Below are 17,062 nucleotides of genomic sequence, written 5' to 3'. Positions count from 1 at the left end.
TGATACACGTTGATGGATTAATTTGCTCTTCTACGCCCTTTTTGAGGAATGTATTGTAGGACTTAAACCCACATCTGAAGAGGTGAGATCGCTCCTTTTTTTCCCTATTTTTGCTGGCGGGATTGACTCTGCCCTAAGGGCAGAGTCTCTCTCTCTCTCACTTTGCACCATTACACAATAAATATTCACAGTGAAAATATTTTGTAAGCGCGTTTCATGAACCAAGTTATAGGATTTGTTGACAACTCGCATCGAGTTCGTTACACTTCTACCCGGCGTGAAGCACTCACAGTCATGTGGTTGTGACATCATCGTAAACAAATCCGTTCTACTCATCCAGACGACTTCACAACGGCAACATTGCCAGATCTTTCCACTCTGGAACCCGTTCTCAAAAAGATTGCGTTTTGGGCACCCAAAACGCCGGTGCCATGTGGACGCCAGGCCTAAACGATAAGCAATTGTATCGGAGTCACCTGAATCCGTTGCCGTGTGGACAGGGCCTAAGTCTAGCTGATAAAAGCACTGCTTGTATAAGCTAGGAGTATGTAAATATCTAACCATCCATCCATTCATTCATTATCTATAATGATTTTCCATCAGGGTCGTAAGAGAAGCTAGAACCAATCCCAATTGACTTTGGGCGAGAGATGGGGTACACCCTGGGCAGGTCACCAATCTATCGCAGGGTGTATGTAAATATCATCATTGTCATTGTTTAAGTCCTATCCCTCAGACCTAGTGGTCCTAGCATAGGCTCCGGATCCACCGTGACCCTAGGATAAAGTGCTTACTGAAAATGATTAAACCATCATTAAGCTGAGCACTTCCTCCAAACCGTGCTACACTTCTTTGTGGAAGAAACTTTATGACCAGCTCTGTGCATGGAACACAACCTGCCTAATGCATCAATTTAAAGAGAAATATATCTTAAACAGGGACAAGATCCAGAGTTCCTGCATGAGCTTCAATTGATCTTTGTGTCATGATGCATTTTGGGCAAGAATAAGAATCCTAAACAAGAGAAAGGGAGAGCATGGATTCCAGATGGCATGAAGATAAGAGAAATCAATTTGTGAAGCTGCTTATTTACTCGGCCTTGTTGCCATCAGCTCAGATGTGACGAGCACAAAACGCTTCGATTGAGTACCAACAAGGGGGACATAAAATAAACAAGCCACACTCGTACATATCAAAGGAGGCATGTAGGTGGGCCAGAGAACAAGAGATAACAAATTACACGCCTGCCCAACGCGGTCACAAATGATCTCCACCAGGGCCAGTCAGGCTAAATGAACTGAAACGAAGCACTATGTTTGCAAGAGGGTGCTCAGCGCGAACAGGAGATCAAATGATTGCAGAAGAGAGCTCTTTGCAAGTGCATATTAGATTACTTTGTGTTCCTGGTGATAAAGATCAGTTAGAAAAGGCTTTAAGAGGGACTGTGTGTTCCATAAGCCTGTGCCTGCAATCCAAAAGTCAGAGAGCAACCCCTATTCAAATGTATTATTGTATTTAAAGAGCTCATTCAAACCACAATAAGTAAGATTTAGATAAAACAGACTGGAACACAGTCAGCAGAAGTGACTAAAGGTTTGTGTTGACGTGTGAGATAAAGAAATGATTCTCTTATGCAGACCACACCAGAGGCCTATACACGGTTACACACTGATGTCTCGAATGTTAAGGGAATTTATCCACATTATCTATAAAGAGAGAAAATAAAGAGGGAGAGGGAATAATAAAAACAGCTTGATTAGTTATAAAACATTCACTTTTGTTTGGTTATTTGCATGCGGTCGTTCTGCTTTCAGTTAAAGTTCTGAAGTCACTTACTCAGTTACATAACCCAAATCTGAATCGCACATGGAAGATTTGTTTAGATTGACATTGCTGATCTGGAACATTCAGTTAGTAAATGTAGCAGAAATGTACTTGCAGAGTCCAAACACACAGTTGACGACACAGCGCTGTGTGCTTAGCTGTGCATAGGGGCACCAGGAAAGGACGAAAGATTATTATTAGAGACTGCAAGGGATTTTTTTTCAGCACATGTCCACAACACAAGGTGCAGAGACGAGACAAACACACAGACGTATACACTGATATGCAGACTAACCCAGGCAGTTATGGCCGTCGTGTGCTAAGCGGAAGCCGTCGTAACATGTGCACCGGTAATTCCCCGGGATGTTGATACACTCGTGGACGCAGCCTCCAGTATATTCACTTTCACACTCGTCGATGTCTGCAGTGAGACAAAAAGAGAGGGATAGAGATAAAAGAAGGAATAGACATGATTAGCATCAAGATCATCTAACATCTTTATTCTTTTGCACTTGTATGGTGTCAAGATTAATAATCCCATTATCTGGTACCAGCAAGAGAACAGACTCCCTTTTGAGTTTGGTTCATCTCATGGTTTCTTCCTCATATAACCATGAAGAAGGAAAAATCTTAGGGAGTTTTTCCTTGGCACTGTCACTGCTGGCTTTTTCATGAAGGATTTTTGTAAAGTGGCTTTGTGATGATGTTTATCAACTTCACAAATTTCTTTCATTTTTATCTACAGTACATAGAACTAAAATGCACCTTATTTCTTTTCCTGAAAGACACAATCACAATTTAGACCAGAAATAGCAATGGAAAACACTTCAATGAGAGATATATGAGAACCTAAGAATGAGAAAACACCGCTGTGTAATAAGAGTAAACACTAACAAGACTTTGAAAAGCAAAGGAAAAACAGAGCTGATATATGCACAGCCGGTAACAGAAGAAGAAAAGACACGAGATCCCGAGATGTTCTTTTAATTTACACAGAGAGAGAGAGAGAGAGAGAGAGAGAGAGAGAGAGTGTGACATTTGTAGTTCTTTTCCCCAGTATCCTGCACTGATCTGAATGAAATAGATAGAAAATGAAGAGGGTGGTCGTTGATATGAATCACAGAGAGCACTGCTGGTTAACAACAACAACAACAACAACAACAACAACTTTGTTCATCACACATATACTTAAGCACAGTGAAATTCCTCCTCTGCATTTAACCCATCTGAAGCAGTGAACACACACATGCATACACACGTGAGCAACACACATACCCAGAGCAGCGGGCAGCTATGCTAGAGTGGCTGGGGAGCAGTTGGGGGTTAGGTGCCTTGTTCAAGGGCACTTCAGCCCAACCTCAGACCATGGCTGCCCTATGTTAACCTAACCATGTCTTTGAACTGTGGGGGAAACCGGAGTACCCAGAGGAAGTCCACACAGAAATGGGGAGAACATAAGAACTCCACACAGAAAGGCCCCCGTCAGCCGCTGGGCTCGAACCCAGAACCTTCTTACTGTGAGCCCATGGCTGGGCTGTGAATTGCATTCTAGAATTTTTTTTACACTACTTTTCCTTCTCCCCATGTCTGTCTGGGGTTCCTTCAGGTTCTTTGGTTCCCTCCAAAAATGGGGTAGATGGTAGTTATACTAAATTGCCCTAATTGTGAATGAGTGTGTACATGGACCCGACAATTGCATGGTGTTACATCCTGGGGGTATTCCTGCTCCTGGGATAGACTTGGTATCCACTGTGGCCTTGAGCAGGATGATTTGTTTACTAAAGATGAAGAATGAATGTATAACAACTACCAACCAAGGAAAAGCTTAACATTTGGATCCTCTAAGGCAGGCATCTTTAATCTTATCCAGAAATGCCCCGTTTGGCTGCAGGCTTTCATTTCAGCTGAGTAGGAGGCATGCCTGATAGCAGATTGGAGACAAAGATCCATCTATCCATCATCCGTAACCGCTTATCCTGTGCAGGGTCGCAGGCAAGCTGGAACCTATCCCAGCTGACTATGGGCAAGAGGCAGGGTACACCCTGGACAAGTCGCCAGGTCATCACAGGGCTGACACATAGAAAACCATTCACACTCACATTCACACCTATGGTCAATTTAGAGCCACCAGTTAGCCTAACCTGCATGTCTTTGGACTGTGGGGGAAATCGGAGCACCCAGAGGAAACCCATGCAGATATGGGGAGAATATGTAAACTTCACACAGAAAGGTGCCTGTTGGCCACTGGGCTCAAATCCAGAACCTTCTTCCTATGAGGCGACATTGCTAACCACTACACCACTGTGCTGCTGAAGACAAAGATGAACTTGTTATAGAAGTGAAGTCAAGTCTGGCTCTTGCTTGCTTGGCATGAAAACTTGCAGTCACACCAGCCCTTTGCAAATCAGATTGAAGACCACTGCTCTAAGACGTGATGTCATTCATGACACCTTTCCAAACTGCTGTTAATTTAACATATTGATAAACAGAAGTCTGCTTTGGTTAGCATTGTGCTGATTGACAGGTGAGAGAAGGCCATCCATTCCAGCAAGAATGCTGAACTGTGTAACTCTGGAATCCTCCCACAGTCATCTAAGGACAATTCATTACATCATCAACCCAAGTGAAGTTTGTTAGATGACCAATGGATGAATGATTGGGTCAACATCACGGGCGGCACGGTGGTGTAGTGGTTAGCACGGTCGCCTCACAGCAAGAAGGTTCCGGGCTGGTGGGGGCCTTTCTGTGTGGAGTTTGCATGTTCTCCCCGTGTCTGCGTGGGTTTCCTCCGGGTGCTCCGGTTTCCCCCACAATCCAAAGACATGCGGTTAGGTTGACGTGGGGCGGCCTTGGCTGAGGTGCCCTTGAGCAAGATTCCGAACCCCTGACTGCTTCCCAGGCGCTCTGGTGTGGCTGCCCACTGCTCTGAGTGTGTGCGCATGTGTGTTCACTGCTTCAGATGGGTTAAATGAAGAGAATGAATTTCACTGTGCATGTGACAAATAAAGGTTTCTTCTTTTTTTTTTAAAGTGCCCAAGAAACGAACTTGCCCAAAAGACACTACAATCTGATATGTTCCTTTAAAAAGAAAAGAAAAGAAAGGAATCCAAGGTGCTGTAAAATCCAGCATGATCTTACCACCTACCAAAAGACAGGTCATGCTGGTCAAACTCATGCTTTGCCAATTGTTAAGTGTTGGTCAATGGAAACAGTTTCTGAATTACTACAACTCCGATTCCAAAAAAGTTGGGACAAAGTACAAATTGTAAATAAAAACGGAATGCAATGATGTGGAAGTTTCAAAATTCCATATTTTATTCAGAATAGAACATAGATGACATATCAAATGTTTAAACTGAGAAAATGTATCATTTAAAGAGAAAAATTGGGTGATTTTAAATTTCATGACAACAACACATCTCAAAAGAGTTGGGACAAGGCCAGGTTTACCACTGTGAGACATCCCCTTTTCTCTTTACAACAGTCTGTAAACGTCTGGGGACTGAGGAGACAAGTTGCTCAAGTTTAGGGATAGGAATGTTAACCCATTCTTGTCTAATGTAGGATTCTATTTGCTCAACTATCTTAGGTCTTTTTTGTCATATCTTCCGTTTTATGATGCGCCAAATGTTTTCTATGGGTGAAAGATCTGGACTGCAGGCTGGCCAGTTCAGTACCCGGACCCTTCTTCTACACAGCCATGATGCTGTAATTGATGCAGTATGTGGTTTACCATTGTCATGTTGGAAAATGCAAGGCCTTCCCTGAAAGAGACGTCGTCTGGATGGGAGCATATGTTGCTCTAGAAGCTGGATATACCTTTCAGCATTGATGGTGTCTTTCCAGATGTGTAAGCTGCCCACGCCACACGCACTAATGCAACCCCATACCATCAGAGATGCAGGCTTCTGAACTGAGCGCTGATAACAACTTGGGTCATCCTTCTCCTCTTTAGTCCGAATGACACGGCGTCCCTGATTTCCATAAAGAACTTCAAATTTTGATTCGTCTGACCACAGAACAGTTTTCCACTTTGCCACAGTCCATTTTAAATGAGCCTTGGCCCAGAGAAGATGTCTGCACTTCTGGATCATGTTTAGATACGGCTTCTTCTTTGAACTATAGAGTTTTAGCTGGCAACGGCGGATGGCACGGTGAATTATGTTCACAGATAATGTTCTCTGGAAATATTCCTGAGCCCATTTTGTGATTTCCAATACAGAAGCATGCCTGTATGTGATGCAGTGCCGTCTAAGGGCCCGAAGATCACAGGCACCCAGTATGGTTTTCTGGCCTTGACCCTTACACACAGAGATTCTTCCAGATTCTCTGAATCTTTTGATGATATTATGCACTGTAGATGATGATATGTTCAAACTCTTTGCAATTTTACACTGTCGAACTCATTTCTGATATTGCTCCACTATTTGTCGGCGCAGAATTAGGGGGATTGGTGATCCTCTTTCCAGCTTTACTTCTGAGAGCCGCTGCCACTCCAAGATGCTCTTTTTATACCCATCATGTTAATGACCTATTGCCAATTGACCTAATGAGTTGCAATTTGGTCCTCCAGCTGTTCCTTTTTTGTACCTTTAACTTTTCCAGCCTCTTATTGCCCCTGTCCCAACTTTTTTGAGATGTGTTGCTGTCATGAAATTTCAAATGAGGCAATATTTGGCATGAAATTTCAAAATGTCTCACTTTCGACATTTGATATGTTGTCTATGTTCTATTGTGAATACAATATCAGTTTTTGAGATTTGTAAATTATTGCATTCCGTTTTTATTTACAATTTGTACTTTGTCCCAACTTTTTTGGAATCGAGGTTGTACTACTCAGGCAACTAAGGCAAGCCATGCATACCTGAAGAAGTTCCTTTTCCTAAACTGCATTGACATTGACTTGAATACTCATATAACAATCTTGAACAAACTTCACTTGAGTAATGGAAACACAATTTGATGCCAATGGGATGACTATAAAGTAGCACAACTGTCTAAGTTCTCAACTTATCACTTGGGATGCAGACGTTCCAGTTTCAAATTTGCCACAGCCACCTGTCACTGCACAATCCAAGAGAACATGATTGGACCTGCTATCTGCTTTCTCTCACCAATCATGGAGCATAGCTGTCATTTAGTAGTGTTGAAGAGCAGGGCAGAATCTAGACATGGTCACTGTGTCTTTGGTAAATGCAGCACCCAGTCTGGCTGTTGTTCTTAGGCAGCAAAATGTCTCTTGCCATTGGACCACAGCAGAATCTTCAACTGTTCTGAAGTGAAGAACAGTTCCTGGCAAAGGGAGGTAGACTTCAGTTGAGCTGATAAGGAGAAATCCAACAGTTGAAATAACACAAGAGCTCTTTAAATGTTCTGCTCCACTCCGTTGAAATTTTTCTTCTCTACAAGGTCAGGAACATGCAGGCCATCCCCTCTCGTTTGCCACCCAATTGAGCACTAATTATCCAGACTCCCCTGGTGCCCTTTGCTGAGTTTGCCTGTGAAGGAGGAGTGTCCAACTCATGTTTGCAGTTCCTGGGCAAATCCTTTCTTCTTCTTCTTCTTTGTCTTTTTGCCTCAGCTGACAAGACACAGACCCCTAAAACCTCAGCCTAGTTTTGTATAAACCACAAGTTAAGTTTTCGTGACTTTTCAGCACAACATTCATACTAAAAATGGAACTGATCATCTACATCATTAACTGTGTCCAGGAAACCACCCTAGATGCAAACATTCTGGAAAATCAGCATTGTCCACTCACTTAAAAAGCATTTTGTTCAGTCATTCTGAAACCCAGGTCAGACCATAAATCAAAAGATAAAGTCAGTGTTCTAACAGCGAGTCAGAGGAGTCGAGGCCGAGGGCTTCAGTCACCACTCTCTCAGCTCTCATTCATTACAATCACACTGTTTACATGCCATTACTCAGAAACAGAAAGATGCAGCTGTTGAAATTTATTGTTTTTCATCCAAGAAAAGTGCTTTAAATGAAAGGAACCTTTACAGTCTTGCAATGTCTTTAACTGATATCATTGCTCCATTTATACTACTTCTTGGTATTTCTATCCATCCATCCATTGTCTGTAACCACTTATCCTGTACAGGGTCGCAGGCAAGCTGGAGCCTATCCCAGCTGACTATGGGCGAAAGGCGGGGTACACCCTGGACAAGTCATCAGATCATCGCAGGGCTGACACATAGACACAGACAACCATTCACACTCACATTCACACCTACGGTCAATTTAGAGTCACCAGTTAACCTAACCTGCATGTCTTTGGGGGAAACCGGAGAACTTGGAGGAAACCCACACAGACACAGGGAGAACATGCAAACTCCACAAAGAAAGGCCCCCATCGGCCACTGGGCTTGAACCCAGAACCTTTTTGCTGTGAAGCGACAGTGCTAACCACTACACCAACATGTCACCCCGTCTTAGTATTTGTTATCAAGATTTTCTTGTTTGAGTTCAGCGAGGGCTCTGGAAGGATTAGGATTCACTGGTTTCTCTTCCGGGTGGCACGGTGGTGTAGTGGTTAGCGCTGTCGCCTCACAGCAAGAAGATCCTGGGTTTGAGCCCAGTGGCTAACGAGGGCCTTTCTGTGTGGAGTTTGCATGTTCTCCCCGTGTCTGCGTGGGTTTCCTCCGGGTGCTCCGGTTTCCCCCACAGTCCAAAGACATGTAGGTTAGGTTAACTGGTGGCTCTAAATTGACCGTAGGTGTGAATGTGAGTGTGAATGGTTGTCTGTGTCTATGTGTCAGCCCTATGATGACCTGGCGACTTGTCCAGGGTGTACCCTACCTCTTGCCCATAGTCAGCTGGGATAGGCTCCAGCTTGCCTGCGACCCTGCACAGGATAAAGCGGCTACAGATAATGGATGAATGGATGTATGGATGGTTTCTCTTCCTTAGAGAACTGAAATGCAACAAAATTCAGGCCAAACAGCACATCCAGTACATCCAAGCTTAAGGCATTCAGACACTGATCCTAGGCCAGCAGGCCGAGACTATTTGTGCAGTCCAACCAATTCACAAATAGTCCTGAGCTTGCTGGCTCTTTGAGGTTTCGCCTGGGGTGTTTGTAGCCAAAGAGGGTTATTTGGAGAGCCGAGGCAGCCAGACAAACACAGCAGCCTCTTACACCGCACGCGCCCTCTCTCCTCTCCTCAAACCTCGGTGGACGTCCTCTCATACCTGGCAGTCCGCCCGCAAAGTTTTACTCAACATCCAAGCCTTTTTCTGCTTTTATGACTTAGTTCATGTCCTCTTTTATAATGCTTTTTATCATGCTTATAACATTCATGGCAAGCAGCCACAGGCAACCGAAGGCCAAGAAGCTGGAGAATAGGAGTGAAAGCGGGAATGCTGATGGGACAAGGTGCAAATTGTCTGAGCGATAAAAGTAGAGATGGATGAGCATTGTGAAGAGCTTCAGATCCACGGAGAAGCATAGCCTGTGGGTCTCGGCATCCCTCTGCTGAGTATTGCATCACTGCCGGTTTGGCATCACACTCACAGATGCTCGATTTCGAATCCTAAGTAATCACTAAACATGTGCAAGAAATTTCCTGCTCTATCACATGAGCAGTGAATAGATCTAAATAAAATCTTTTCTTAAGTGTTCACTTGAACCTGCAACTCCGTTCCCCAAAGTGAGTCGGAAAGTGCAGCCAAGGAACTAAAGGAGTGCAATGTTACTGTATGACACACACACACACACAGAGGGTAGTTAAATGTAATGAATGCTCTAACAAATCATGCAAACTTCTTAGTGGGTTAAAGAAAGTTTTACAGGTTTGCTGTACAGCAGGTTCCAAAAGTCTATGTCCACTGCCCAGCACTCGTAAAAAACTAATGCAAATTTGTCAAATTGCATTTCTCAAACAACATTAATTCACCCTAATAATATGTCAAAAAACGTGTTACTATTTCCCAAAATTTAATAATGTTGATGCAGGAATGTTTTAAGGAACCCAGGAACTACACTCATGGGAAACTTCCATCTAGATTCCAAGGGAAAACTTAAAGATTTTATGTAGAACCCACAACAGAAGATTTTCCTTTCAGAATATATGAAATGTAACCTGTTAAGAATGGTAGACTCATTAATCTTTAAGCAGAGTGTACTGTACACTGTCGATTGGTCAAATGCAAGCATCATCGAATCTCCGTTCCTCAGGTGAATTCTGATTGGTCAGAAAGTGATTAATCAGTGAAATGACACACTTTTCTGAGCCATACCTTCACAGTACTTTCCATCTCCTTTATAACCGGACTTGCAGATGCATTTGTATGATTTGAACGTGTTCTGGCAGATAGCGTCAATGCTGCAGTTGTCCGTTGTCTCCACGCACTCGTCCACATCTGGAGTGAGAACACACACGAGATATGAAGTTAGAGGACATTGGATAGGAGGGAAGAATTTATTATACAGTTTTAATTTATGAATGATACCAGGATGTAGTAGGCTGTATAATTTGGTTTAAGTGTTGCAGGTGTACTCATGATTCATGATATCCACCATACTTTCAAAAGAGCTTATCATGTTTTTGTTCTGATGTGCAACAGTAGAAGCCAGAATGTAAAGCTAACTAGCAAAATGCAAAGAAAATAATCTACTGATTTATGTTAAATATGGATGTTTGATTTACATGTTATGTGCCAGCTTTCGTACTAGCTTCGTTCTCAAAAGCAAAGCAAGCTATTTCTACTAGCTACATACTCTCACCAGTGTCACCGATGATCTCTGCTATGACATACCAAGCTTTATTTTTCTTCGAAATACACATTTAATGAGAGGTTGCATATATAGAGGATATTACACGGTTCCGCAAAGATATGAAGTTCAGAACATATTCATGAGTGAACGAAGCGAACAAGTGAAAATATTTTCAACATGAGAAAATAAACTTCGTATCTTAATGCCACCGTGTAGTGTTCTTTATGTTATATGGACATATCCACAAAAAAAACCCACGCAAGTTAATCAAAAGAATTTTCATTTTGAACCAGTTCGTCATTTTGACAATGCACGTCTAGTCAGTGGGAAAACACTGGGAGTGATGTCACTGGAGTGAAATATCGGGAATCATTATACATACAGGGCACTTTTTCAGTGGAATAAAAACATTTATCTTTTTCGTGGTCCGGTTTCCATCAAATCCTGCGCTCTGATTGGCTGGCGAGTGGGTCCATATCCTACGATATGGACCCCAGTTATGGACCCCGGTTATGGACCTCTGGTGACTCACTTGTTCACAACAACAACAAACATAGTAGCATTTTTTTGTCAACATTTATTTTTTTATAAGATTTATTTATACAATTATCAAAAATCTTACACATTTTTGCCAGCATTTTTCAGGAGAATAGCATTAATTTTACAGCATGGATAGTGATAACCTGGGTGCGATTTGCTGGGGGGGATGGTGGGGATCATCCCCCCCTCTGGTTTTTATCTCTGCTGAAAAAAAATCCTCGGGGACAACCCCGTCAATAAAACAAACCAAAAAAAAGTTGACATGACAGGCATGTTGTGACACAGTTTTCTATGGTCTACATTGCACTCACTTTCAAAATGACCCAAAGTGGCAGCTTTGATGTTCACGAACGTCCCCAGCAAATAGATACATTGAAGATAATAACAATATTCAGAGTGTGAACATGGATTTAGCGCCATGAATCACATCCTTACTGATGAGCGCAACAGAATGAATGTATCCACACTGACAGCCTTCTTTTCCTCGCTGTCAATGGGCCAGACGTGCGTTCCTTCCCTGCTGAGAAATTCGCAGAAATGTGGATTAAAGAAGGGCGAAACGCGGCGGATAGCGCATCGACGGGAAAGCAGAAAAGGCCACATGAATTGCGCCATCAGAGCAAACTGTTCATTTAGTATTCATGTATTTTAGTGATTTTCGAGTCACTGTCCATTTAATCCGGAGCGAGAGAAACATCACAGCAATGCGACAAGCAATGCGAACTTTGTTGTGTGTTAGTGTTCGTGTATTTAGTCAGAGAGATGGGAAGATGAATTTACTATCTCTGGTTTAGTGTTCGTTTTCATTTAGTGTTTGTGGCAGCGGGGGCGTGGTCAAGCATCGGTCTGTGACAGAAGGACGGCAGGACAGAACTGATTTCACACAACTCGCTTTTATTCAGCTTTTCAGCTTCTATCTGCACTCTCACACACGCACACACATCAGTCGTCTAGTTGTGGAGAGAGCTCCCGCTGCTCTCGCTCTCTCTCCTTAAATAGGGCGCGGTCACTGGGAAGACACACAAACACATGAATTAACGACAGGTGTAGTGATTCTGCCACTTACCTTCCCTGACTCCACCCTCCTGTCACAGACCGATTCTTGACCACGCCCCCGCTGCCACAGTGTTATTCATTTGATATCATCGGATGTTATTGAGCTGTTAGCCTATTGTTACCTTAGTTTTGTGACGTTTCATGATTAAAAAAAAAAAAACATCCCCCCCTTCTGGTTTTTTGACAAATCGCACCCTGGTGATAACGACAGTCTTCACAGCGAAAGCGAGTTTTACTACCCTGAGAAAGAAGAAATAAAAGAAAACATTTCAGGAGAAAGCTAAAAACCTGTAACTGTTGCTAACACCGAGCAAAAACATGGCTGAATCCTGAATGACTCAATTTTGTATAAATAGGGGACTACATAGGCAGCAAAATATAGTTTTTTTTTCCTTGCCATGGAAGTGCACTTGTATACCGAGGAGGAAGCCATTTGCCTTACAGCCGTGAATGAGGATTCAAAATGGCGGGTCGGCTTGGTTTTCCCTTTCGGGCACTCTCGTTTTCTGTTAGAATTTGGTAAAGAAAAAATTAATATATTATTTACCAGCTTAAGGTCGGTCCGTATGGTGAAATACCGTGACCTCGGCCTTGAATACTGACCTCGGCCCAGAGGGCCTCGCTCAGTACTTTCAAGACCTCGGTCACAGTATTTCATGATACGGACCTCCCAGCTGGTAAATAACATATATGTATTCTATTCCCTTCTAATGGGTTTCATTCATTAGGTTTGATAGCATGCAATATTGTTAGCATATCGCTTATCCTACGTGTATTATGTCACTCTACCCAATGGAGAATGAGTGTGCAATATGGTTTACAATATTACATGGTTGTCAAGACATTGGAGGCGTAAAACTTCCATGCTAGCGAGTGACTGTGACAATTTATAAACAAACATGGCCGCCAGGTTTGCTCTGTTAAATACGGAAGATTTTGAGAGAATTTTGAGCGAGAAAAACGCGTTGAACACCTGAAAGGAATGTATTATAATAATCTCATCTCATTATCTCTAGCCGCTTTATCCTGTTCTACAGGGTCGCAGGCAAGCTGGAGCCTATCCCAGCTGACTACGGGCGAAAGGCGGGGTACACCCTGGACAAGTCGCCAGGTCATCACAGGGCTGACACATAGACACAGACAACCATTCACACTCACATTCACACCTACGGTCAATTTAGAGTCACCAGTTAACCTAACCTGCATGTTTTTGGACTGTGGGGGAAACCGGAGCACCCGGAGGAAACCCACGCGGACACGGGGAAAACATGCAAACTCCACACAGAAAGGCCCTCGCCGGCCACGGGGCTCGAACCCAGACCTTCTTGCTGTGAGGTGACAGCGCTAACCACTACACCACCGTGCCGCCCTATTATAATAATAATAATAATAATAATTATTATTATATTGGCTGGCTTTTTTTTTCATGGTATATCAGATATATTCCATTCAGCGAGCATGATATTGAACTCGTCTTTGACTCTTTCAGTATCATCCTCACTGAATGGAATATATCTGATAGACCACTCAACGCCAGCCAATATTATTTAAATATGTCACTCAGATCTATCATGTATTTCATACGAAAAACGTGAGTTTTTCAACACGAGAAGATAAACTTCATATCTTCAGGCAAACATATGATGTTCTTTTTATTATATAGACACACTGATATTCTCATGAGTGACATATAGAGATTTGTGTCACCGTTTTGGTTCTCCATGTCCCGGATGTAGCTCGTATGAAAAATACAAGTGATGTATTTCCCAGTAAAACACTCGTACCCATATAATATTACAGTATAAGATAAGATAATGGCTAAAAGCCTTTCTTCCAGTAAAAACTACAACTAATTGCAGGGAGGAACTAAATTTGTGAGCAGGGAACTGAAGAAACCATGTGTGCCACAGGATTGGTTTGAGAAATCCAGTCACTTACAGCCAATTATTTGGATTCGCTTTTTTACGTTTGTTGCAGAGAACTGAAAAAATTTCAATGTGTTTATCGCTTGGTTGTGTTGCTGAATTGTGAATGCCTGCCTGCTTCTTTGCCATTTGTTAGTGTGTGCCTACGGTTTCAATATCACTAACAATTATAAAATCACTGAAAGATGTGCACCTCAGTGTACAAATATTTTTCATGCTTTGTATTGCCTCAATAAGAGCGTTAGAAAAGGTCTTTCATACTTAAAGTGCATGAAATGTCAAAGTGCATGGCAAGAACTATGTTCTCCCTGAGTAACAACCAATGCTGTATTTTCTCTCTTTATCGTTTCCTGTTAAGACCTTCCCTCTCATCTCTGTATCTTCCCGTGAAGGCTAATTCCCGTCACAGCAGAGCGACTGAGTAAACTCAACGGTATTCTCGCTGCCTTTTAAAACCAGCAAATCTATCCCAAGTCTATATCTGCCTCAGATCTCTTCAGGCCTGGATGCACTAGGTTGATTGCCCGGTTGTGATGATCTGACATTGATTTGGGGGTTAAAAAGAAACTCCCACTGCTGTTTCATACCTTAAAGTATGGGCAAAGATGCAGCTGCATGATGAACAAGTTAGCAGGAGATTTGTATCTCTGTCTTTACTTAAATTAAACAAAAACAATTCTGCTATTAGCTATAATAGAAACAGACATGGCTCTAATCTGGCAGGCTAATCAGAAAGGAATGTAGATTGCAAATTACTGGTCTTTTTTGTATGATGTTTGTTGCATTGCATTAAGAGAGTCTTTGCCATTCAGGCACATACAGACAGATGAACAGAAGAAAATGTTTAATCTGAGTGATTACTGCTGAGTGTTTATCATTACAGGAGCAGCTGCCTGTCACTTTTAATCCCACCCTCTCATTTTTGTACAAAAACACTCAAACGTTTTGCCCCTGAAACTCCATAAACTCTTCACAAGATTATCCAAGGAATTTCGGACAAAGACATGAGGAAAGGAAAAGTGGAACTGACCTGGAATGGAATGTTTATTTTGGTCTCTAATTTAATACCTTGAGCTAATTAGAGTCATAAATAAGGTAATACCAGTGTACCAAATTGGTTGAGAGACTAAAATTTCCATCCATAAAACATACCAGAGGCCCTTTTGGGGGCTTATTCCCCATCTGGAGATGGAAAAGGTTCAATGGCACACATAGCTTTATTGTTTAACTGAGGTTTGTAGTGAAGAACTCTAAATATTATACATTTCTGTTTAAAAAAAATTAAACAGAAAAAAAGAAAGAAACTGAAAAATCAAGGAGAAAGCGCAACAAACTATTTTCTTTCATTTAAAAAGCTGAAATCGCTAATGCTAAAATCAGCTTAAGCTAGTTTTGGTCATTGTTTGCATGAGGTTGCCTGAATGGCTTAACACGCAGAGGAGAAAGAAGTCTATGGTTGTTTGACATAAAGAAAAGAGTCAGAAAACGAAACTATAGGCAGCTTGTACACTGTTTTTCATGATAACCCTATTTAGAAAACAGATTAGATTAGCATAAGATGGTTTACTGACGGGTGGCACGGTGGTGTAGTGGTTAGCACTGTCACCTCACAGTAAGAAGATTCTGGGTTCGAGCCCAGTGGCTGACAGGGGCCTTTCTGTGTGGAGTTTGCATGTTCTCCCTGTGTCTGTGTGGGTTTCCTCCGGGTGCTCTGGTTTCCCCCACAGTCCAAAGACATGCAAGTTAGGCTAATTGGTGGCTCTAAATTGACCATAGGTGTGGGTGAATGGTTGTTTGTCTTTATGTGTCAGCCCTGCGATGATCTGGCAACTTGTCCAGGGTGTACCCCACCTCTCGTCCACAGTCAGCTGGGATAGGCTCCAGCTTGCCTATGACCCTGCACAGGATAAGCGATTATGGTTAATCGATGGTTTACTGGTCCTTTTTTTGTTTAGCCTGGCCGAGCTACCCTCCCACCCTAGTCTACCTGGTCTTATGCTGGTCCAGCTGATTGGCCAATATGACATCCCGAAATAACAGGGCTTGTTAGCCTGATCAACTAAAATTTCAGACCAGCATCACAATCTAGAACTAGCCTAAAAAACTAGAACCAGCCTAACCGGCTAGAACCAATGTTTAAATCTCCAAATCCTCTCTAATACCATCAGTTCTGACCAGGTAGAACCAACCTGACAAGTTAGAACCAGCCTGACAAGCTAGAACCAGCCTGTCAGAAACCATAAACCCCTTAAATACCATCAAGCCACACAAGCCTGACCAGCTAGAACCAGTTGTAAGTGTCCAAAGTCCCTCTAATTCCATGAAAACAAACAGACCTGACAAAGCCAAAACCAGCCTGGACAGCTAAAACTAGTCTGACCAGCCAGCACGGTGGGTGGCACAGTGGTGTAGTGGTTAGCACGGTCGCCTCACAGCAAGAAGGTTCTGGGTTCGAACCCAGCAGCCGGCAAGGGCCTTTCTGTGTGGAGTTTGCATGTTCTCCTTGTGTCTGCGTGGGTTTCCTCCGGGTTTCCCCCACAGTCCAAAGACATGCGATTAGGTTAATAAGGGACGGCCTTGGGCTGAGGTGCCCTTGAGTGAGGCACCTAACTCCTGACTGCTCCCCGGGCGCTGTTAGCATGGCTGCCCACTGCTCTGGGTATGTGTGTGTGCTCATTGTGCATGTGTGTGTTCACTGCTTCAGATGGGTTAAATGCAGAGAGGACATTTCACAAGTGTGTGATGAATAAAGTTGTGCTTTCTTTGCTTTCTTCTTTCAGTACCAACCTAAACAACTGGAACCACCTGACAATCTACAACCAGTCAAACCAAACAAGTTTGGCCAGGTAGAACCAGCATATAAGTATCCAACATCCCTCTAAAACCATCAAACAAGATATACTGAACCAGTAAGTAGTAGCCTGTGTTAGGACTTGGACTGTTTTGGCCTCTAGAGGCCGCTGTTATTTCTTTTTCGTGTCTTGTTTATTTTGGCCTC

General features: G+C 42.8%; 1 protein-coding gene across 3 annotated transcripts in view; it reads right to left on the bottom strand.

The window, feature by feature from the left end:
• scube3 (signal peptide, CUB domain, EGF-like 3) overlaps positions 1 to 17,062 on the bottom strand; it is a 233,417-nt gene that overhangs the window by 142,758 nt on the left and 73,597 nt on the right. For all 3 annotated transcript variants that reach the window (XM_060937716.1, XM_060937718.1, XM_060937717.1), the window contains exons 2-3: positions 10,066 to 10,188; positions 2,120 to 2,245 (exon numbers count right to left, since the gene is read on the bottom strand). In XM_060937716.1, coding sequence (XP_060793699.1) covers positions 2,120 to 2,245; positions 10,066 to 10,188 — 249 coding nt within the window. The remainder of the gene's footprint in view (positions 1 to 2,119; positions 2,246 to 10,065; positions 10,189 to 17,062) is intronic.

The sequence above is a fragment of the Neoarius graeffei genome, chromosome 13, assembly GCF_027579695.1.
Source record: "Neoarius graeffei isolate fNeoGra1 chromosome 13, fNeoGra1.pri, whole genome shotgun sequence".
Taxonomy (NCBI): domain Eukaryota; kingdom Metazoa; phylum Chordata; class Actinopteri; order Siluriformes; family Ariidae; genus Neoarius; species Neoarius graeffei.
This window is presented reverse-complemented; position numbering and strand designations above follow the sequence as displayed.